The sequence below is a fragment of the Xiphophorus maculatus genome, chromosome 6 (assembly GCF_002775205.1).
Source record: "Xiphophorus maculatus strain JP 163 A chromosome 6, X_maculatus-5.0-male, whole genome shotgun sequence".
In the NCBI taxonomy this organism is placed as follows: Eukaryota; Metazoa; Chordata; class Actinopteri; order Cyprinodontiformes; family Poeciliidae; genus Xiphophorus; species Xiphophorus maculatus.
Window position 1 is genome coordinate 16461458 of NC_036448.1, and position 22590 is coordinate 16484047.

The window sequence follows — 22590 nt, forward strand, 5'->3', positions numbered from 1 at the left end:
AATTATCTTTATTTTAAAAAATCTATCAAAACCAACTTCTATCTATCTGAAAAGTAATTGGCTCTTAAACCAGTAAGCTGGTTGTGTGAACCCTGGCAGCAGCATCTTGATAGATGGCCGGACATTCGCCTTTGGGCTATTCTTTTCCATTAACAACATGTTGACTAGACACTGATGAAGCAATCTGACTCCAGACCATCTCACCAATACCACGTTTAACTGATTTATTTCTGAACCTAATTTTTAGGGTTATGCGACATGTGAATATAGGTATTCATAAAATACTACTGTAGCTAAATTGTAAATATTTTGTAACAGTAATGGGGATAAGTTACAGCAGTAAATTTGCATAGATCTTGGTGTGGCACTCAGTAAATGTGAAATTCCCAAAAACCCCTCTATGCAGAATATGCTCTATGATGATCTTCATGATCTAATCAAAATAAAAATCATGGAGGTTTGTATTCAAACATTTCTCAGTTTCACGTCAAAAATGTGTATTTATTAAGAAGCCAGTCACGAGTTCCTACAAGATTGTCCCAAAGGCATTGCTATCACTTTTCTCTTGTTGGTGGACATTACTGTTTTTATGAAGGCATATTTGCAAAACTGTTTCACCTGTGATACTACAATTCCCAGGATTCCTTGCGTGAAGAAGCTCTGGCGGTTTGCTTAATCGCCTCAGCCTCACTCGTGTTTAGGCTGCCGCCTTTACTCTCACTGAAAGTGAGAATTTGGACGCGATTAAAGGCGGGATACAGATCCTTAGCAAACAAGGGCAGGCTACACCGTGCCTATTTGTAGCGTTGGAGTTCCGACTCGGAGTTACGGCATGGGGAACGGCATCAATAAGGTACTAATTTAGCTGGTACACTACGCAAATAAGTTTTTCGTATTTGGTGGCGTTAATATCAGTATTTGCTTTCATTTGTCAAAAGTTATGTGTATGAGAATAAAGTTATCTAACCAGATATGATGTATTTATTCATCACGTTCTCTTTGGTGTTGGAAAATTCTTAGCTGTTTTTTCCCCCCTCCATCCTTAAGGTTCTGCCAAATTTGTACTTGGGAAACTTTAAAGGTGTGTTGTAGCTTTTTCTCCTTGGTCCCTTTATTTGCCCACTTTTCGATGTTGTTTACTGTGCTCCTGTCTGTTTTCCTCAGATGCAAGAGATAGAGAACAGTTAGCCAGAAACAACATCACACACATCCTGTCTGTTCATGAGTGTGCAGCTCCCATGCTACCGGTGAGATGCTCCCCTGTTTTCCTGTGATAACGCGCAGCCCTCAGCTGGTTCTCCTGAAATCACGGTTCTTCTTGCAGAGTAGGGAGATAAATGTAGCTAAAGAGAAGTTGACTCCAACTGACCAGGCTGTGCAGAAGTGCTCCACCAGCCACTGTAGTTCTCTCTGGTGCTTTTCAGAGTATCCTGCTCTGTGCCAATAGTCAGCAGCCGATGTAGTCATGGTGTTGTGCTTCGCTGTCAGCTTGTGTAGGCGTCAGAGTAGGCAGTTATTCTTGTTGTAACCAGTATCCACTGGCTGTTCTTTCATGGAACATCAAAATGAACCCTAAGCTGCGTTACACTTTTCCATTCTGAAATGCAGTTACATTTATTCTTGCACACATAAGAATAGCTCTGAAATAAATTAGTTTTTTGTTGTGTAAAACCAGAAACACAGATTAGTATAAATAATATTAGTAAAAAAAAAAAAAAAAGCCTCATTTACTGTTGATTGTTATTGATACCAGCAATTTATTTGTTTATTTATTTTTTCTTGATTTTGTGTTAGTTTTAGTTTGTTTCGTTTACAAATTGGAAAAAAAAAAGAAGAATGAAGTTATTAAAGAAAAAATTCAATGTCACCCACATTTTGCCTATGTTTTGAATAAATCCAGTTGCAAGAATGATGGTACAATTGTGAAACCACAATTGTGACAATTTGGATGTTAGGTTATTCCAAATTCTTAAGGGCTAGCAGGTAACCAGTGTGTTTTGTCCACCAGGAGATGACCTATCTCTGCCTTACAGCAACAGACATGCCCTCACAGGATCTGTAAGTACTATTCACGGAGCTCAGCATGCAACAATGGAAAGGCGAGCCAACCAGAAAGAGGGCGTTCACATAGGGCTGTGCTCTGTGGGTGTCTAAGGTTCATTTTCCATAAGTTAACGTGTAAATGATATGATTTCACAAGTTTAATATTTGACTGTGAACTCAATCTCTCACATGACCCAGAGTAACACAACCACATTCAGTTGCTGATGAGCAACTGTTCCTTTGACATAAATAAAGGTTACATGTAAGGGGTTTTCCTTTTTTAAGAACGTTTTTCCAATGCAATTGCTAATGCTGGTGTTGGAAGTATCCAAAGAACCACTTGGAAATTGACTAACTTCAAGAACAGAAGTCACACGAAGAAGATTACACTTTTGAGGATAATGGTGCCAAGATGATGCAAAGAAGCTCATTGGGACACCATAAAAATATGTCAGTAGGATTTGTAAGCACAATCAATCTAAAATCCAACTGTCCACCCACGGCCAACTGGATATATTTAGATTATTTTGTAATTATTAACAAAAGTACACAGTGAATGAAAGTTTCTTTAGTTAATGTTGCCATATTTTGTAGGCAACACTAACCTTTAGAACCTAGCGGCTGTTTAGTGTTTTGTTGTGAAATGCCAATTTTAACGAGCAAAACATGATGGCAATGAAAGGATTATTTTTTGCTAGGCTAGGTTGATGTACAAGGCTTCTAAAAGATTATTAAGCATGTCCTTGCTTACATGCAAAATTGGATAATTTATCAAACCTGATATTTATGTAAATTATACACACTGCATGTAGTAATTTGAATTGGCTTTTGAACATGAAAATCTGTGGAGCTTCTCGCTGAGCGACAAAGGAAGCTTGTTGTTGTCCCTTTCCTTTTGCAAGATTTTTAAAACAAAAATGTGTAAAATCTGCAAATGTGATCAAATGTGTAAATGAATAATTAGTTGTAATGGTAGCGTGTGTGTATAGTTTTCATTGTACAACTTGTGATGTTCCCATAATATTTATTGTCGTCATGACCTATAATAACAAGTACTATTTACATATTTTATCACCCTTTAGAACTCAACACTTTAAAGAGAGTATAATGTTCATGCACGAGTGCCGGCTGAAAGGAGAAGGCTGCCTCGTTCACTGGTGAGTTCAAAATCCCTTTTTCATCACGCCTTTCATCATTGCTTGGATTCCATCTACATTTTGTGCAGCTATGTTATTTTCCATGAAGTCACAAACTTAAGTGTGTGCTCAGGTCTTTTATATATATGGTAACTGCTCACAAGTGAAGCCATGTGTAACTTCTGCACTGGCAAGATTAAAAAAAAAAAAAGGAAGGCCTATTCTTGAACTTCCCAAAACAGAGTACAGTAACAAGGCTTACCACATTGTATTTGTGTGGTGTGATAGCTCACTTATGTGTTAAAAGAGTACAACTATATTTGGTTTTACAGAGGGTCTTCTCAGAAATCCATTTGGCTATTTATAAAGACGTCTTGAGTCAAAAGTTTCTTGACACAAAAATTTGACTTCAAAGAAACCTTTCTAAAAACTATTAATTTATAGCAAACTTTCAATGTGTTTATTTAGTCAGTACTTAGATCTTACTTCCACTTTATTACCCAGTAGTTCCTGAGTTTCATTTTCTATGTCTTTCACTATGTATATGTATATACTATATGGTATCACATTTAATGAATATCCATTTTTTATATCAAGTCACAAAATGTCTTCAACGTCTTCTTCAGTTGTGTTTCAAACAAAAAACTTTGAATATCTTCAACTCTGCAAAATTCACCTTGTTTCAGTTGCCTTTCAAATGAAAGTTGGCAGAAAGTGAAGCATTTTTTGTGTTTTCTGGTCTGAGGTTACTGCACTTCATGATTATGCTGGTCCAGTGAGTGTGGCATCTGTATTTCACAGTGTAATCTAGGAGAGTGTCGACATATGCAGAAAATAACTGCTGCTAACTGAGAAGGCCATATCTATGTCGGTTTATAGGTGTTCATCAGTTACAAACGAGCATTGAACAGCGCTGCTGAGTCCAACCTTTAAAACTCCTCTCTTTAGTTGGGTGCATCTTAATTAAGCCTCTTCTAAAAATTCACTTTTCATTCATGTTCCAAAAATACGCATGTTTCATCACAACAACTGTTCTGACTCACAGAGAAACGCTGTTACTCAGAAAGCACACATGACAAACTATTAGTTTCATTTTTGTTTTATATTCAAAATTTGTTTACATTAAAGGTGTATTACCACAATAATACACCTTGTGGTAATTTTGCTGCATTCTTACTGTGCCTGCTTTGTATACGTCACATTTTACTACTTTACAGCCACAAATCTCAGTTATCTGGGTTTATTGTGACAGACCAACAAGTAGTGTATGAAATGAAATGAAAGAAAATGCATGGTTTTCAAACATTTTCACCCAAAGAAATCTGAAGCGCCATTTACATTTGTATTTAGCCCCTACATGTAAATATACTGGTGAAAGATTAAATTACTGTTAAAAGGATTTGAATGCCCTGAGCATTTTGCAGATGCTCAATAAGATTGAATTCAAACACCGAAGAGTACGGTGATAAATAGAACTGTATTTTGAAAGTAATAACTGCACAAGGAAGGTTTTCAAAGATGGGAAAAAGAAAGTCGACACCACAGGCTGCATATTAGCTAGATAAATTTAAGCTGGATTTTTGTGATCTTGAAAAGAGTTTATCTCTTTTAACTTGTTTATAACTTGTCAGGTTTATTGGGCTTCTAGTGTTGTAGATAATACTCAGGAGGACTACCAAAACAAACCTGGCATACTCCATGAAATAGGTCAACCAGTACATTAAATGGAGTGAGACATAACTTCCTGTAGACTTTCATAATAAGAGTCGTAATCAAAAATATGTGCCTTTAAAAGTCCAAAACTGCTTACAGTAACTTTATTTTTTTTACTTATAAAAACACAAGAGTTTAGATGGTAGGTACATCATGTCTGTTATTTATTAAATGACTTTGTTTAAAGAATATAATATAAAATAATATACCATTTCATATAAAGACTTTGTTGCAAATAAGTGAACATACTCTTGATTTTTCATATTCAATACATTTTAGCAAAACCTTGATATGGATGATTATAATGCATTTGCTCACAATAATAAACGGGCAACATTTTCATTTTGTTAGCTAAGACTGATGAAATTATATGCAGCTCTTTCTTTGCAGAATTATTGTCCTGTTTGCTGTTATAATATTCAGAAATACATGTGTAAAAAAATATGTCAATTTAAATGAAACTTAAATACGCACATTTGTACTGTTAGCATTTGAACAGTTTTCTGTAGGTTGGTGGTGGAACAGCAACAGAACAGAGTGAATTTAAAACATGTAGTCGTTTAGAAGAATTTTGTGATATAATAATACATAATGAACTCAGTGTGTATAATTTAAAAAAAGATATCTTCTGTAATACCAACTTCAAAAAATAATTAACAAAATGTTGGTATATGGAATATTTGTGAAAAGTGAAAGTCATGTAGTTTGGTTTTCCCTCAGTTTGGCAGGAGTGTCTCGCAGCGTCACCCTGGTCATAGCCTACATCATGACAATGACAGGCCTGGGCTGGCAGGACGTGCTCAATGCGGTGAGAGTGGTCCGGCCCTGCGCCAACCCCAATTTGGGTTTCCAGAAGCAGCTGCAGGAGTTTGAAGATACTCAAGCTGGAAAGGTAGGTTGTATGAGAAAGTAATTGCTGTTTTTTGTTTTTCTTTTGTAACACATAAAAGAGAAAAATTATCTGGATCCTTTTAGACTTTGAGATTGTGGCTTCAGATTCAAAAGAAAGTGATGGAAATGGGTGATCAATGCCATTCATGTGTCAAAGTACATCTTTAACCTCACTCACTTTTGACTCAAAAAGTGCATGTAATTGCATACTGTTAGTTGATGGGTTTATAGATTGAAAGAATGGGAGTTATTTGTTTTCATACAAGTAATAAAGATAGAGGGGGGAAAAATCTGATTTTTCAGACCTGCAGATCACACAACTGATCTGATTTAGGGAAAAGAGTGAGATTCTAATGGAAGGTGATCTGTGCATTTCTGTGCATCTTTTGAAGTTTTTGTTTACCAATCTTTCTTTCTCTCCCCCATAAGTTCAGGGAATGGTTTCAAATGACATACAAGGACAACCCCTTCAATGATACTGCAGACATACTTAAGCTACTGGGCAGGGTGCCTGATGTCAACCAGGAGGGGATGGAAAACCACGTGTCTACTCCGCTTGAAGGTATTTGAAGTGAGCTAAGATCTTTTGCAGCTCAACCAAACTGACTGTGACATCCTGAAGAGGTTTGCACCTGGGTGGAAATCTGAAATGCACTGTTCTCTGACTCTTTCTTACACATTCAATGACTGTCATGGACTTCTTACATGCATTGCATATGTTTCTAACATTGAACTGTTTCTAAGATTTGGTTGTTTTTTTTTTTTGCTTGTAAATGTTTTATTTTTTTCAATGTGTCTATGTGACCTGAAATTGATAAATAAAAGAAGTAAAGCCAACTGCTTGGGTAGAGGTTGTCGGTCGATGGTCTGTAAGGTTGGAGGTGATAAGACACTCTACGCCTTTTGCTACTTGGTTTCCTGGTTCTCTTCCTGTTTGTCTCATGTGCAAGAGAAGTCATGCATGGTGGCATTACAAACATCAAGATCACACCCTTTTATCAGCCTGGTCTTAGTTATTTTCATAAGCTGCAGAACAGCAATAAAAGTTCCGTTTTACTTTTAAAATTTACCATAAGTCTTATATATTTGGTATAATGACATGGTGTGACCACTGGGTGGCAGTATTACTAACGGACAAAGTCTGTGGTGTGTGTGCGCGTTTCTTTTTTTAATTTTGAAATGTGTGTATTTTTTATTATTAACGTATTTTGCGGGTGTCATCCATGAACACACATTATGTTAACGTTAAATGTTTTGTAAGGATAGTTTGCAGTTGAAAATAGTTTGAACTTTTATAAAAAAATAAACACGGGGGGTATGTATGTGACTGTACAGGTACGATTGTTCCATTTCGTCCTGATCTGCGCTCAGGGTGTCTCTAAAGGGATTCCCCACCTGAGAGCTGCGTGGGTTGAGCTGAGAGTTTTACAGAAAAGAAGTTGTGTTTGCTCCTCATCTCCTCTTGAACCTCCGACAGACTCCTCCCTGTGAGCAAAAAAAAAAAAAAAAAAAAAAAAAAGACGCGATAACGTTTATAGGACCCCGAGAGCCGCATTAGAGATTTCCGCGGTGGACTCTACATCTCTAAAGGTAAGCTGCAGCAGACCGATTTCAAATGATTAAAAATTACAACCAGAATGCAAACTTTTACTGCATCAGGTCAAAAAAAAAAAAAAAAAAAAAGTTTGTCAGAACATTAATACACTCAGGGACGAAAACGCTACATTTTCATCAAGCATTCTTGTTAGACGATAGTATAATGCCTGATCACCACTTAAAATATTTTCTAAGCTCCTTTCATTTATTGTGTTTAGGTATTACAGAAGTTTGAATTACGTCATTCACGCATTTGACATAAATGAGTCAGATTTATTTATTTTTTTTGACAAAACCACCAATCGTGATGAGGAAAATCAGTCATTAGAGCATCCATGTCTTAATCCTTTAAACTCTAAATGTGCATGCACAGAAGTGAATGTATAGATGGCATGTAACCAAAAGTGATGTGATGTACGCCTAAAGAGAAATTAGGTGGCCTAAAAACCAGTTTATATTTACTACTAAACGAACATCTTACAGTAAAATACTGCATACGATTAACTGGAAAGTTCAATTATAACTCATCTAAACTAAATCTGGCATCTCAATATCTTGTATCCTATTAGTTCTTCAAAACCTTTCTGGAAGCATTAGGTGTAATTGTAAATATCTTCATGTTGCCACATTTCTGCTTTGTATCTCATTTTAATTCGTTTGCAGATATGAACCTGGATGAAGATGGTGGTCTGTCAGGCAGTTGCGGCAACGGCAAACTGAGGCAGTGGCTCATAGAGCAGATTGACAGCAGGAGATATCCTGGCCTGGTTTGGGAAAATGAGGAAAAAACCATCTTTAGGATTCCATGGAAACATGCAGGAAAACAGGACTACAACAGAGAGGAGGATGCTGCACTCTTTAAGGTTAGGCAGTTTTGTCTTTACCTGCTGTCTCATGCTGCAAAAGCAACTATAATGCACAAAATTCACAAGTAAAAAAAAAATAAAACATCAAAAAAGCTTAGTAACTTTTAAGATTTTCCTTAGCAAAAGCTAATTTTTGCTTGATTAACATAGTCTCAACTTAGTTTGTCCCGGAGAAAGAGGAAGTTAGAAATAAATCTAATCAGTTCTTGAATTTTGTGATTCTGCTGTTAACAGGCTTGGGCGATGTTCAAGGGAAAGTTTAAGGAAGGAGTTGACAAACCTGATCCCCCCACATGGAAAACCAGACTACGCTGTGCCCTTAATAAGAGCAACGACTTTGATGAAATAGTGGAAAGAAGCCAACTGGACATCTCAGAGCCGTACAAAGTTTACAGAATCATCCCAGAGGGAACCAAAAAGGGTGAGTGTTAAAAGCTGTTCATGCAACCTAGCAGTCAACATGTAGATCAATTACATGTGCATCGAAGATGAGAAAACGTGGTAAGTGTAAGATGATTTGTGGTTAGGTTTTGAAAGCAAATCATAAAGCCTGCTACAAGCCTGTGCAGTTGCAAAAACACTCAAAGTATGCCCGCATTTTACACAGCAACTAACACTGTTTATACTCTACTGGTTAATTTTCACATACATTTTTGCACCACTGCTGATTCTGGTGAGGCAGGAAGCACAGGAAGCAAACGCATGAACCAAAAAGGCCGTAGTGCTTTTTTTAGAGGGCTACGGTTACTAAGCGCAGAGTGCACAGAACACAACAAGACAACCTCAGCCTTGCATAACTAAGTTTCTACCATCATACAACAGCCATTGTCACACATGAGCAGCTTTGGCTGCCTGGACTTTATGTTAATTGACTAATTTGATGCACTCTCTCACTCTGTGGTCTGTTGCACTCTTTGCAAGATATCCCCTAAATAAAAAGAGCACACTGTACATGTGCATGAAACATCTTTATTCTGTGGATCACACAAAAAAAAAGATTGCAAAATATTATTGCAAAATCCATATCAACTCACTGAGTGCTGTTAATCAGTGAGTTGTGTTAAATGACACAATCTTAATGCAATGTTTTTAGATTTGAAGGCAAAATATTTGTCGTGTCTGTTTTTGACCGTAAATAGGTATGAAGATGAACCGTGTGGAGGAGACGCCATCTCACCCGCTTGGATATGTTCCACCATATACGTCACTTCACAACCAGGTCAGTAGACTTGACTGCGATTCTAAAACTAAAACCCCACAAGCGATCAGTTTTAAAGAGAAAGTAACGGTTGTTTTTCTGAGTGACAGCCCCTGTCCTCCTCCACCTTAGGTACCCAGCTTTGTTGTTTCTCCAGAAAGAAGGGACTGGAGAGATTTCCACGCACCATCAGAACAACATTCTCTTCCTAATGCAAACCACCATGGACAACACACAGACCTGCAGTATGGTCAGTGCCACTATCAGTCGCCAATCAGTCGAGTTTGGCCCAGTTCGCACACAGAAAATGGTAAGCAAGCATACAATTGAAATGAACTGCATTGCATGTAGCAGGATTTCAATTGGTTTAAGGAAGGAGTTGACAAACCAGGACTGCATCCTGTGGATGTTTGCCTTTTATTCTTGCATTTTATCCACTTTTATCGTGAACTTAACATCATACAGCTAAAGATATTGAGATGCATGATGTTGTCGAGTCAAAGGAGAAAGAAATGTTGAAAATGTTCTTGTTTATGTTGTTATGTAAAGACAAATTGATATTTGTGTTCAAGTAATTTAAAATGTTACATGTCTAATATATAAGATGATTTATCTATAAATGTATAGGGCTGTTGATATAAAGTAATATGAAATAAAAAGCAAATTCAGTAATTATTAAGTTTTTGATGAATTCCTGTGTGTTAGCTTGACCTTGTATTATTATTATTATTATTATTATTATTATTATTATTATTATTATTATTTTTGACAAAATTATTGATTAAGCATTATTTGACATAAATGAGTCAGATTTTGATAAAATCAGACATTCTTTAGATATCTATTGGGGATGGGGTGTTTAAAATAAATCTATAAATATTAGTTGTACAATTGACGTTTGACAACCTTTCACATTTTTGTGGATTTTCATTTGGTCCGTTAATCTGTGTATTTACCCTCTTTATTTATCAATTCCAGGTTTCCAGCTCTCATTCCACACATACTTTTCAGAGTCTCAGCCACCAATGTATACAATGGACCACAACAATGCCATATCAGGTGAAACAACATCTACAAATACAAGTATACATTACAGAAAGACTGACTGTTTTAATGTGTCTGTGCACAATTTTCAATCTAAAAAGATCTGAGTGAATAGAGTAATGCTCTATATTTCAGTGTTGTTGCTATGGGTTGAGTTTTGATCAAGCTTCTGTCATTTTCCTTTTGGTGCATTTATTAAACACGTCTCCCTCCTTCTCACAGATTTCAGCCTCCATGTGTCCCTTTACTACAGAGAAACACTGGTGAAGGAAGTCACTGTCACCACTCCAGAAGGTTGTCGGATTACCTCCACCTCCCCATCCTCTCCCTCCTCTTCCTCCTCTTCTTCTCCATGCTCAGAGGACAGGTTCCACAGCGGCGCAGAAATCGTTCTTTTTCCGGCCCCCTACCCCGAGTCTCAGAGGCAAGGAGCCGAGCTGCTTCCCAACATCCTGGAGAAAGGGGTGCTCCTGTGGATGACAGCTGATGGGCTGTATGCCAAGCGCTTGTGTCAGGGACGGGTGTACTGGGAAGGACCGCTGGCTCCGTATGTGGACAAGCCCAACAAGCTGGAGAAGGAGCAACCGTGCAAACTGTTTGACACCCATCAGTTTCTTGTTGGTAAGCAGAAACATGCAGCTGTTTGCAGCTTTGCATCAACTCGTAGATGACACATCTCTGAGGTCCTGCGTCGGATCATTGCAATTCTTTTTACAGATTCTCGGCCTTTTCAGATGCTGCTAATCTGCTAGTATTTTAGGCCTGCCACTTCTTCTTTTCTTCTCTGGACGCTCAGTTTCCTCAAATTATTTCAGTACATGTAGCACTGCTAAGATATGACAATTTCTTGTCTGAAAACTCTTTGGGTGCAATCTCGCTGAAAACATATTATTTCATGCTTGTCTAGTTGTGCTGTGTTTGACGTTTTTCTCATGATGCAGCTCAAGAATTGACACTTGAATTAGGCAATGTTTGTGGAAACATCAAACTTCCTGAAAGTAGTTTCTTTATAGACATGATACTAGCTCATACTTTACCTATGTTGCGTTGTTTTTGTTCTTAAGCAATTCATAAATCAGTGTTAATGACTTAATAGAAATTTGAATAAAACAAAATATACTTTTTTTAATGATCAAATATTGGATCTGTACTGATAATACAATTTATTGTAAAAGAAATGATAGAAAATCTTCCTCAACTATTGTTCAAGACCACTCAAGTGCACAGTATGTGTGGTTACTCCAGGTGTTCTGTACATTTTAAAATTGGTCAGAAGATTTTAACATTTATTTATGTCATAGATCTTGGACTGCTTTTGTATAGCATTCATTTGTACTGTTAGTAGTTCAAGTTCGTCAGAAAAAGCATTGGAGAACTACTCCTACAGCATTGGGAAAAATGTTGTAGGAGTTCTCCCACCTTTTAAATACAGATTATTTCCCCTTTAAATAGATATAATATGTTTGCCTTGTAGCAAACAGTTTTGAAGCAATAATGCTCCACTAGCCATTCAAAAACAATAGTTGAGGTCATTGGGAATGAGATGACAATGATGAAAGAGATGCTGCAGGTGCTTGATTTGGGTAATTCCCTCTCTTAGTGTTGAAGTATCACAAAGACGTCGCATCAGGGGGCCAAAGTGTGTGGAGTCCCCACCCACATGTGGTCCACACCACACAAGAGACCGTTTTTTTTTTTTATGCCATTTCGCTCTGAATTTCCATCAAACTTACTAGTAGTTACCAGAAATGTCTTTGTGACTGAGGATATGACATACAGTTAAAATTGGATTTTTGAATGTTTTTTAAATGTCCAGTGTGACACATCAGTGTCTTTGTGGGGTCAAATGTCAAGTTAGCACTAATCTTCTCTTGATCCGCTTTCAGATCTACAAGACTTTGTCCATAATGGTCGTCACATACCACGACACCAGGTGGTCCTTTGCTTTGGAGACGAATATCCAGACCCGCAGCGCCCCAGGAAGCTCATCACAGCGCAGGTAAGTGTAAAACAAAAAAAAACTTTACCTTGTAAACAAAGCAGTTTTTAAAAGCAGAGAAGATGCTAAAACATTATATGATGAACAAAGCAGAATCAATAGTATCTTTTTAAATAAAGTGATGTGTGGATAGAAAATTTTTTCAAGCCAACTTTTAACATTCTAATGAATATTTATTTGGCAATTGGCAACTACTTATTTGATCCCTAGCTAGCAGTAGTCATACTTATAAGGAATTAATTTCTGTGCCATGATGTGATCTTATTTCATTATTTTAAAGCAGATCCAAAAAATATCAGTCAAAAATTACAAATGAGAGTTTCGAGATAGTGTATTGCATCTCAATCTTCAGATAACTTGAGAAAACAAGAAAGTAAATGGATTGCAAGCAAAACATAAAAACAGATGCATTTACTTTTCTATCAGGTATTGATATTTTTTTGAGCTTATAGTACTGTCCTTACAAAATGCTGAAGTGAGACTGCTTTATTATGCTCTGTGGAAAGTGAGAGTTGTTAAAATCTTCACATAAATTTCACCCATTCTTGAAACATGCATCTATATTATGATCTGAACTGTTTGTTAGTCATGCAGTATTTTCATAAATAATAGTTGTAATTAATTTAAACATCTCACCAATGAGGTATTTGAATAAAGAAAGTGCAACATCTAATAAGATACTCTAATAAGACTCTACTAAAGCAACTCACATCTGTATTTAAAAAAATAAATAAAATAAAATTAATGTAAAAATCAAAAATAAAAAAATATTGCTGTTTAAATCAACATGCACTTTTAGCTCCCATTTTTAGATTAATCGCTCCTATTTTGTGCTTCATTTCATTTCAGATAGAGCCAATGTTTGCCAAGAAACTGGTCTATTATTACCAACAGAACACTGGGCACTACCTGCGAGCCTATGATCACATTCAGGAACCAAACACCGCTCCAGCTATTGACTATCCTCCCCAGAGACCCGTACAGCATATTCAGGAGTGAAAAGCATGCCAAAAATGCCAACTCGCCACACAATCACATAAGCAGGAAGAGTATTAATGTGAATGTAAAGCTGTGAATTTGTATTGTGCCTTAATATTGCTGCAGCCATGTGTACTGTAAATGATTAATTTAGGCACTGAGGGGTTGAGATGGGGAAGACCCTGTAAGTTTTTACATGCTTGTTGTATCAGGGACTGGGATAGTAAGAGTTTTCTTTTTTTCTTCTTCTTCAGCAAATATTATTGTGACAGTGTGAAGGATGCGGTTTGAGGGTGGGGGAGATGAGCGGAGTGGAGGGCAAACTGAGACAGGAAGTACTAGCACAGGTGCACAGGAAGAATGGCCCCTAAGACAAACATTGATACGTCTGTGAGATAAGCCAGTGTGAATGAATACTTATTTGCAGACAACAGTAATTGTTTCTTCTTTTTTTGACTGAGGACAGTTTCTGGTTATCCGCTCTTAAAGCAGCTCATCTACTTTATAGTCTACAATACTTGACATGCAAGATAAAGAAAGAAAATAAAAGACATATGCTTACAGAAAAAGATAACTTACAACAGTGATTGGTTCTAAGGCAGTTTTTTTTTTTGTTTGATTGTTTTGTTTTTATGTGTCATTGGCACATCCCTTGTTTATTCTGGCCTTTTGGCTGCTCTGTTCCTTGTGAAATATTGTATAGTTTAACTTTTGCAAGGGTGGTAATAAATGTTTTTAAAACAGTTCGATTTGAAGGTCTTTTTTTTTTTTTACCTAACCCTGTAGACATGCAGCGCGTCAGAAGTTGTAGCTACAGCTTTCTGTGTGGTATTTACCCACACAACAGAAGTGGACAAATGGTGCACAGTAAATTATCAGAGAACAATCTGTGGTTCAAACTCTGTCTCAGTGGATGTGGGCCCGGTTGACTGGAAAATAGCACTCATCCCGTAACTTACAGGGAAATGATACCTGTAGCGCTTGACCTGAAACTAGTGGCCTCGCAAGTGGGAAGGAAAACTATCTTGATGGTCGGAGTGCAGATTGTGCACAGAAGGAGCAGTGGTTCCCATGCATGAGGTCCTTCATTTAGAGCAGTGGTTCACAATTATACTTCAGATCGTTTAAACCGAGTAAATTTATTATCAGATAAAGTGTGCCTGAGTTAACACAAAATACAGTTTTGAAATGATGAAACCTGATTTAAGGAAAGAAAAAAACAACTACCCAAGCTAACCTAATGACCTTCATAAGTATATATATTAAAAAAGGAAGTTATTGTCCAACTCCAGTACCTGGGTGTGCCATGTTTGGCGGTTGCTGATCTAAAGTGTTTGCTATAATGATTAATGATTGTTTTATATTACCATGGATGAATTTAAACCCACATTTCTTTACTGTTTTGTTTTTTAATTCAGCCACATTGTCTCTTTGCAGGTGGACTGACTAGTGTACTTTGTGTCATAGTGCCACTGCACGACTCCAGCATGCTAAGGTCATGAACTGATGGTCGGACAATCAGAGCAGAATTTATGGTAAATAATAACAGGTGTAATGGGACACTTATGTCGAGAAAGGTCTGAATTTGTCTACTGAATGGATAATAATCATCACAGTCATCATTATCGTATAATATACAATTGCAATTTTTTTGTATTTTTATAATCATCTACCTCTGTTATTCCTCGAAATACTTAATTACCAAGGAAGATACATTAATATGCCATTCTTTAAGTATGTTAGTGTATTGCAAATTGATTTGCAGGCTTAAGTTCGAATTGCTGTCTCTGCAGTGTCCCTCTAGGGTAAAATAAAGCAAAGCTATTTTCTCTTAGCGCTTTTCTTCTTAAAGTAAAGAAAGTTTCTTCTAGAACTTTCAGTATTTTTCTATGGCTTGTTTATCTTTCTTTCAGTCTGGCTTCTTTGTGGAGAAAATGGAAGCTCATTAATAATGCAGTGTTACCAGAAGTAAAGTTAAGTCAGAAAAGCCAAGCCAATTAAAATTCATTACTGTAATTGCAGTGGAAAAATTATTTATTCCGATCCATTTGGAATAAATAGATCGGAAAACCATCCTGCAGATCCTGAATTTGGGCATCTCTGATGCAGAGGCTCACAGCTTAAAAATAACACAAAAACCTTGCCAAACTAGGTTCCTAACTATGACACAAACATGGAATGCACTGATTGTTTTAGCAAAATTCCTCATTCTGCTGATGTTGTTAATGTCAAAAGGCAAGGTAGAGGAGATTTAAACATTGTGATGTTTTCTTCTGTGGTCCTGAGTTTCGATCTCTGCGTTTACTTCCCTCACACTTAAACCACATCCCTTTCACAAACTTTGACCAAAATCACAGTCTGGAATGCTTTCTTTTTTCATCAACCATAAATCCTTTTTCCTCAAATGTCTTGCCAGTGAGCCCCCAGACTGTCTGATGAGTGAAATTCAGTCTTTATATCACAGTCAAGAACTCAAAATGATTCAGCCGACGAGTTCCTATTCTTGCTGTCAGCATTGCATATATGCATGTGCGCAAGTATGCATAGTGAAGGACCAGATGCCTTTGTGTGGGTGGGTTCACAGTTGTGGTATTACTGTTATCAGGAATTGACATTTATGGAGTTAGGATAAAACATGTGACTCCCCCACCTACAGCATCGGTGACTCAAAAACAGACACCTATTTCACATCACATTTAATGACTTACAGTAAAGAGCAAATCAGAGGAAATCCTGAAAATCATGACAGTCAAAAAGCCAAATCAAAAAACACTTTATTTAAACAAGCGTTTAAATAAAAGCTGTCCTTATTCTACTCGAAACATTTTATCTCTGTGCTGTCAACATTTGCAGACACTGAGAGCAAGAATGAGAGTGATACGTGGTTAGAAAGATAAAAAAAAAGGAAAAAAAAACATACATTCAAGCATTTGTCATGGTGTTTCCCCTTTTGCAGGAAGCCACATCATTCGTAGTTAGGCTTTTAGTTTTTCCGTCTGTAGAAGCTGTTGCTAGTAGTGACATTGTTTGTCTCCTTTGCTTGAAGCTCTGGAGCTGAAATCCTAGTCAAGGGATGCTCATATATATTGTTATATAAAGGGTTAATAAAAAAATAAAACCCTAAATATCATATCTGCATTCTGAAAAACATATTATGATGCTGGACTGGTTTCTACAGAATCACCAGGATGAACTTTAGCTATTTTCATGTTGAGACAATTTGCATTATGATTTCTTTCATAAAAGTAGTGAGATTGATTGTACTTGCTTCTTTTTTTTTTATCTTTGATGAAACAATGTTGTGTAGCGATAAATTAAACGTCAAAATAAATTTGCTATGAGTCTAACACAATTTTATCAAGCATCTCAATTGTTCTACTGCATTTCACACTACAGCCATTGTGGTCAAACTGTGGTATAAGTACAACTAACGGTACTTAGCTGCATTCTGTGGTACTCGTCTGAAAGCCCGACACGTTTTAGTTTCAACTACTTACAAACTATATCTAAGGCAGTTTGGCCATTGAAAGTTGAAGTGTAATTTAAAGCTAGTAAACAGCCAAAGAGATGAGTAGTTCAAACATATTATGCCTCAGTCAAAAATGTTTTAAAAGGAAAAGTATATTCCAAAGAAAATTGAGAAACCTTCTGTGACGCCCTAAAGTCAGAACTTGGATGTGGAAATGCAAGAAGTTATAACATAGTAAGTGTAAATACTACAGTGGCTGCCCCAAGACATATGAGAGGTAAGCAGTTTCAGATATAATTTTGGTGTTATAAGCTGTAATGAAGGGCTTATAACAAAGAAATGGTATAATCATAATCTATCGTATAAAGGTAAAATTACTTAAATAGGAGCGACACTTGATTTGCTGATAATTAGACCAACTTTGCCTTCATCCAATGCCTATGTCTTCGCTACAGCTAGCCAGCATCTAGTGCTCTCTCCACCTCAGCCAATCATCATTCAGGAATCTCTTTATAAGACTCCTCTTGCATGGATTTACCTTTCCAGCCAAGCTTCAATCCGCCTCCTCCCCATCCTCCAACTTCGTCCTCCCAGGCTCCTTAAAGCTTCTCTCCTTTCCAGTCTCCACTCCAAGAAAAACTAATCCTCATCCTGATCAGTTCATTCATGGTCCGAGCACCAAAACAATCTACCTCCAAATCAAATAAAACTCTCTAATTTCTGTGTGATTTCTCCACCAAATAAAGAGCGTATCCCATTCATGCCAGCACAGCAATCGCAAATTCAACATACAAGTCATTTGTTGTATGAATTAAACACTTTACAAAGTGTATACATAGTGCAGAGAACTTAATCCTGACTTGTTAGAGCAAACCCTGCTCTTCATGTTGTAATTAAAACCATATCTTTGTTTCACAGTCAAGAACTCTAAATCATGTTTCATTTGCAGTCACGTTGGAGACACATATTCAACTGAATCAATCATCAGCCTGTCAGCATTCTTTATATTATATTTGGTCTATGAATGGGTTCACCCCAGTTCCCTTCTCTCAGAGCTCTTTTTTTCTACAAACATACAGAATACAAGTAAATCCCACTAAAGATTTAATGCTAAATAATTAAAAACCAGAAACATTATATTAGACCACTGCAGTAATTACATTTTTTAATTTCTCCATTCCAGTATTATTTTCACTTATTTCACTTATGAGCTTAATTGCTCATATGCAAAGAACAAAACAAACAATAAAAAAAACATTTTTAAAGAGAATTTGATCTGTGAAAACACAGCAAGGTTTTCATGCAAGAAAATAATGAGATTCTGTCACAGAAAACACTCTGTTGTGCTTTGCTGACATCTGCTGGTTAATGTTGAGTTTATACCCCAATTGAGGAACATAGCTGATGCTTGCAAGCAGACAAATAAAGTTTCACCCACAAAGAACCCGTAGTGTAAAGTAAGCCACGCACTATGCGACAGTGACTAGGTGCTTTTTCCACATATTGTCCCTTTTTACATCAAGATATCTTGGAGAATTTGTTACTGACTGTCTTATCTAATCAAATATCATTTCATGTTCTGCTAAAATTCAGCAAACTCTCATCTGTTTTGCAGTTACGTATTTACCTGTTTACGTATTTATTTGAACTAGTTTTTATGTTTTTAATCCTTATTTTATTTATTTATTATTGCTGGAGCCTTGCAGTGAAATTCCACTTGACATATACATTTTATATATGCAGTTGAATGAAATGATTATTATTTAGATAGATAGATAGATAGATAGATAGATAGATAGATAGATAGATAGATAGATAGATAGATAGATAGATAGATAGATAGATAGATAGATAGATAGATAGATAGATAGATAGATAGATAGATAGATAGATAGATAGATAGATAGATAGATAGATAGATAGATAGATAGATAGATATCAAAAAATGTGTTTTCATGCCATCACTTTCTAGCAACATGTTGAGGTGTAGATAACATCTAATGTTGTGTAGGCTTGTCAAGTTGTTACTCTTTCTGGCACTCCTCCAAGTGTAAGCTTTGAAGATCTTTACCTCCCTTCTTATCTTCCACTGTGCCCATTGGCTAAAACAAAACCGGCCTCTGTTCTGTGTCATTCTTATACAGCAAGAAGGACAGTGTTATTTGTGTGGAAGGAGGAGGATTTATGAATTCATAATGATTTTGGTTGAATCTTTCATGACCACTTGTTGTCATGGTCCTGGCATGTAATTAAAAAAAACATACAACTCATCAAACTCCAGCCTTGCAGATAATGAAGCTTCATTTTTAGCTACTGACATATACTATCTAACTTAATAAATAACTGTCTGTTTTTTGGTAGTTGTTGTTGCAGACCAGCAAATAAAGTTAATTTGTGATGAATTAGTCCATCAATTGCTTTTCATTGAATAGATGTTTTTTGTCACTTTAGGGGTTTTCTTCAGGATTTCATCCTTACTGTTTTGTCAGGTTGGTAAATGTCATCACAGCCCGTAATAAAGAAAAACGTGAATGGAAAGTAGCAAAATATAATAGTGAAAAAATTCATGGATTTAGATATCCATTTAGAATAAAACTAGGAAAACTCAAGAAGATCTCAAAGTCAGTAATCACTAAGCTAAGCTAAGAGCCAGTAGTTATTGATTAAGAAAATGTTGTTTTAATTGTTAATATTCTTGACCAGGAAAACTTTACTGGCTTTGACTAAAGTGGCAAATGCACCAGTAAAAATATAATGAATCCACACAAGCATCAGTAAACTCCTGTCACAACAATCTAGTTCCTGTTGATGTCATCACATTGTACAACGTTAAATTCTGAAAATCAAAGTTATATCTCAGAGAACAGTTATTATGTCATATGGGCAAGGAAACACAGACTATTGGGGGAAAACTGATTGAAATCTCAACTGAGAAATTTTCATTTTGGAGGTTTTTCTTTTTCTATTTATCTATTTATCTGTCAGTCTTTCTGTCTGTCTGCCCGTAAATACACACTCTTTTGGAATAGGAGCCTGTGTTGAATTTTTATCTATGGAAGGAAACAAAACAATATCACTAAAAGTTTGCAGATAGCTAAAATTAGGTTAGTAAGTTAATTTTTGACTTAGGCCATGAAAACTCACGAGTCATTTCTCCTCCACCAGTTCCTGAAAATACATATCCTCATAAACCAATTGCATATCTTTGCAAGGCAGTCGTAAAAGTTTGAGAGACAGCAAATAAAATAAACATTCGTCATAACAAAATGGGCAACTGCCTGTAAGCCGACCTCGAAGCTGAGTTCCTATAATTTCCTCATCGCTTCCCATGTACTTTATGTTTTATTGTGCGATTAAAATGATTATAGCCTCCTGTTGTAGCATGAATGATTATCTGTATGTGACCTACCAAAATCATGAGAATTGTTCTCTTTCCAAAAAATCTATTACGTTTTTATTAGCACAAGTAATTCAAGTGAATTGTTTGAGATGTCTTTGTTTATACAAGTGTCTTCAGACAACAATGCTCCTGGCTCAATACATTATGATGACAGGAAAGCACCAACAGTTATCGGATAAGGAGAGTCAGTGTAATGGAAAACACATGACTATAAACAGATAAAACTTGATAAGCAGAACAATATGGTACATTACGTGGCACTGATACATGGGGCTACATTGTGTGCTTAATTTGGCTGGGAATGTGCATGACCTTTGAACATAAGGGATATTAGACAGAAACATTAATTGACAGAGTAGGAAATTCAAATTTATTTAACAATCCACATTTTCCTTTTATTTAAAGAAACAAACAGCAAGTGTACATTTTTTTTAAAGATTCAACAAAGTTGTATGTATGGACCAAAGTGGAGTGAGGAAAATGGCCAGCAGAGAGCGATATATTGCCAGCTATCGGAAAAAGTTAAATTAATAACCATAATTCTTGCATTTCGTCACTGCTTACCCTTTGGACGTTGTTGTTATTGTGAATGAAAAGAGAACACATAAGTGCCACTAAAGTGAAGCTAAATGACAATGTGACGATCCACATCAATACATTTAACATCTTCCTAAATTGAAAGTCTTCCATTAACATACGGTCCCTCGTTCTTGTTTTATGAATCAAGTAACAGATTCAGAGAAACAGAAGTGGTCAGAGTGGTAGCTCTGAGGGTTATTCGTAAGTGAGTGGCTCTTGGGCTGTTTTCAGACTCTGTGTGGTCTGTGTGTGTGGTCTGCAGCAGACGGGTAGGGAGGACGGTAGAGACCTGGAGTGCATATTTGCATGTGTGTGTGCATATGTCTATGTCTTTTCATGTATTTATTCGAATAGGTCCAGTCACTCTGTGACCATGTCTCTTCTAAAAAGATGTACTTAGCTAATCATACACAAACATACAATTCAACCAGTCTGACACAACTCAAAGAAAGTTTTGACTACTCATCTTTACAGCACTTGAGAGATTTGTCAGCTAGAGGACCGCAGTAACAGTAGGTACAATAGTAGTGATTTAACCTTTTCATATTTTGTCACATTGAAGAAAAACATCCTTACAAAGTTATGCAGCCACCACCATGTTTTTTGAATTGGATGATATATTCAGGGTGATGTGCAGGTGTCAGTTTTGCACAGTGTTTGAAAATGTAGGCCTTAATCTCATCTGACTAGACTCCCTTCTTGAACATGTTTGTGGTGTTTAGTCCACATCCTATACTAAATTTTACCAAAAGTTTAAATGGGCCCTCTCACCAACAATAAGTACGGTTTTACTGTTAAATAAATTTTTAATCTGTAATGGTAACTAAATATTAACAGGGATTATGACCTGTATTTTTTTCAGATTATGGATTAAGCAGTGCTTTGTGACTTTTGCAGAACAGCTGGAGTCATATTACAATAAATTACAAAATGTTGAACCCAACAAAATTGTTGAAAGATTGGTTACAATAAATAAGTTAAGGTCATAACTGTAATGGGAGGTGGATATAAATTAATACAGCACTTTTAAAATGTTATGTTATTTTAAAAACCATGAATAAATTTTCTTCCACTTGAGAATTATGCCCTATCTTCTGTTGGTCTGTAACAAAAAATCCAAATAAAATTTCTGGTTTCTGGTTAAAAATTCAGCTAAGGGGAAAAGTTCATGGGGTAACACTTTTCTAGGCACTGTAATCTTCAGATGGAGCTAGTTAAATATTAAAAGCAATGGAGACATGACATGCTTGACTTCATAATCCCTGCATTGCTGGCTACAAATTAAATTCAGTCTCAATATCCATAATTTTTCTAAAGCATGCATACCAGATGCACAGATATACAGTATTAAGCCCTGGTAGTGCTCCACAGCTCTATGCTCCTCTTCCACTCCCATGACATTCTCATGGGAAGGCTTTGTAATGCAGTACTGCTGAGAACACGCCATGAAAATATAAATACAACCTCGCCACATTTCAACCATGTAAATAAACAAGCCCACCCAAATTTTCAATTAGAGCTTGTGTTGTAGGCAGGAAATGGGGTAGACGAGAGGAGACCACACCTTCTTCTCAATCCTCCCAAAAGGAGTCCAGGTCCAGGTCAGAGACAAGACAGACCTCCGCACTCTGATTATAACTGTTTCTTGCACAACGTCCCACTCCACTCTGGTTCTCTT

General features: G+C 36.5%; 2 protein-coding genes across 2 annotated transcripts; both read left to right on the forward strand.

Annotated features, from left to right (window-relative positions):
- The first annotated feature begins 661 nt into the window (after positions 1 to 661).
- LOC102228096 (dual specificity protein phosphatase 22-B-like) lies at positions 662 to 7255 on the forward strand. Its single transcript, XM_005796038.3, has 7 exons — positions 662 to 853; positions 1048 to 1081; positions 1165 to 1247; positions 2009 to 2058; positions 3126 to 3200; positions 5613 to 5784; positions 6213 to 7255. Exons 1-7 carry the CDS (start codon positions 833 to 835, stop codon positions 6351 to 6353), a joined length of 576 nt encoding a protein of 191 aa, XP_005796095.1. The 5' UTR covers positions 662 to 832; the 3' UTR covers positions 6354 to 7255.
- Positions 7256 to 7298: 43 nt separating this feature from the next.
- Positions 7299 to 14207, forward strand: LOC102228347 (interferon regulatory factor 4-like). Its single transcript, XM_005796039.2, has 9 exons — positions 7299 to 7373; positions 8043 to 8242; positions 8480 to 8666; positions 9385 to 9464; positions 9576 to 9753; positions 10422 to 10502; positions 10710 to 11108; positions 12374 to 12486; positions 13336 to 14207. Exons 2-9 carry the CDS (start codon positions 8045 to 8047, stop codon positions 13483 to 13485), a joined length of 1386 nt encoding a protein of 461 aa, XP_005796096.1. The 5' UTR covers positions 7299 to 7373; positions 8043 to 8044; the 3' UTR covers positions 13486 to 14207.
- Positions 14208 to 22590: the final 8383 nt, after the last annotated feature.

Coding starts and splice junctions, on each gene's coding strand:
- LOC102228347 (XM_005796039.2), top strand. CDS start 8,045: ATGAACCTGGATGAAGATGGTGGTCTGTCAGGCAGTTGCGGCAACGGC. Junction 8,243..8,479: donor AGGATGCTGCACTCTTTAAG/GTTAGGCAGTTT, acceptor TGCTGTTAACAG/GCTTGGGCGATGTTCAAGGG. Junction 12,487..13,335: donor GGAAGCTCATCACAGCGCAG/GTAAGTGTAAAA, acceptor ATTTCATTTCAG/ATAGAGCCAATGTTTGCCAA.
- LOC102228096 (XM_005796038.3), top strand. CDS start 833: ATGGGGAACGGCATCAATAAG. Junction 1,248..2,008: donor GTGCAGCTCCCATGCTACCG/GTGAGATGCTCC, acceptor TTTGTCCACCAG/GAGATGACCTATCTCTGCCT. Junction 2,059..3,125: donor GACATGCCCTCACAGGATCT/GTAAGTACTATT, acceptor ATCACCCTTTAG/AACTCAACACTTTAAAGAGA.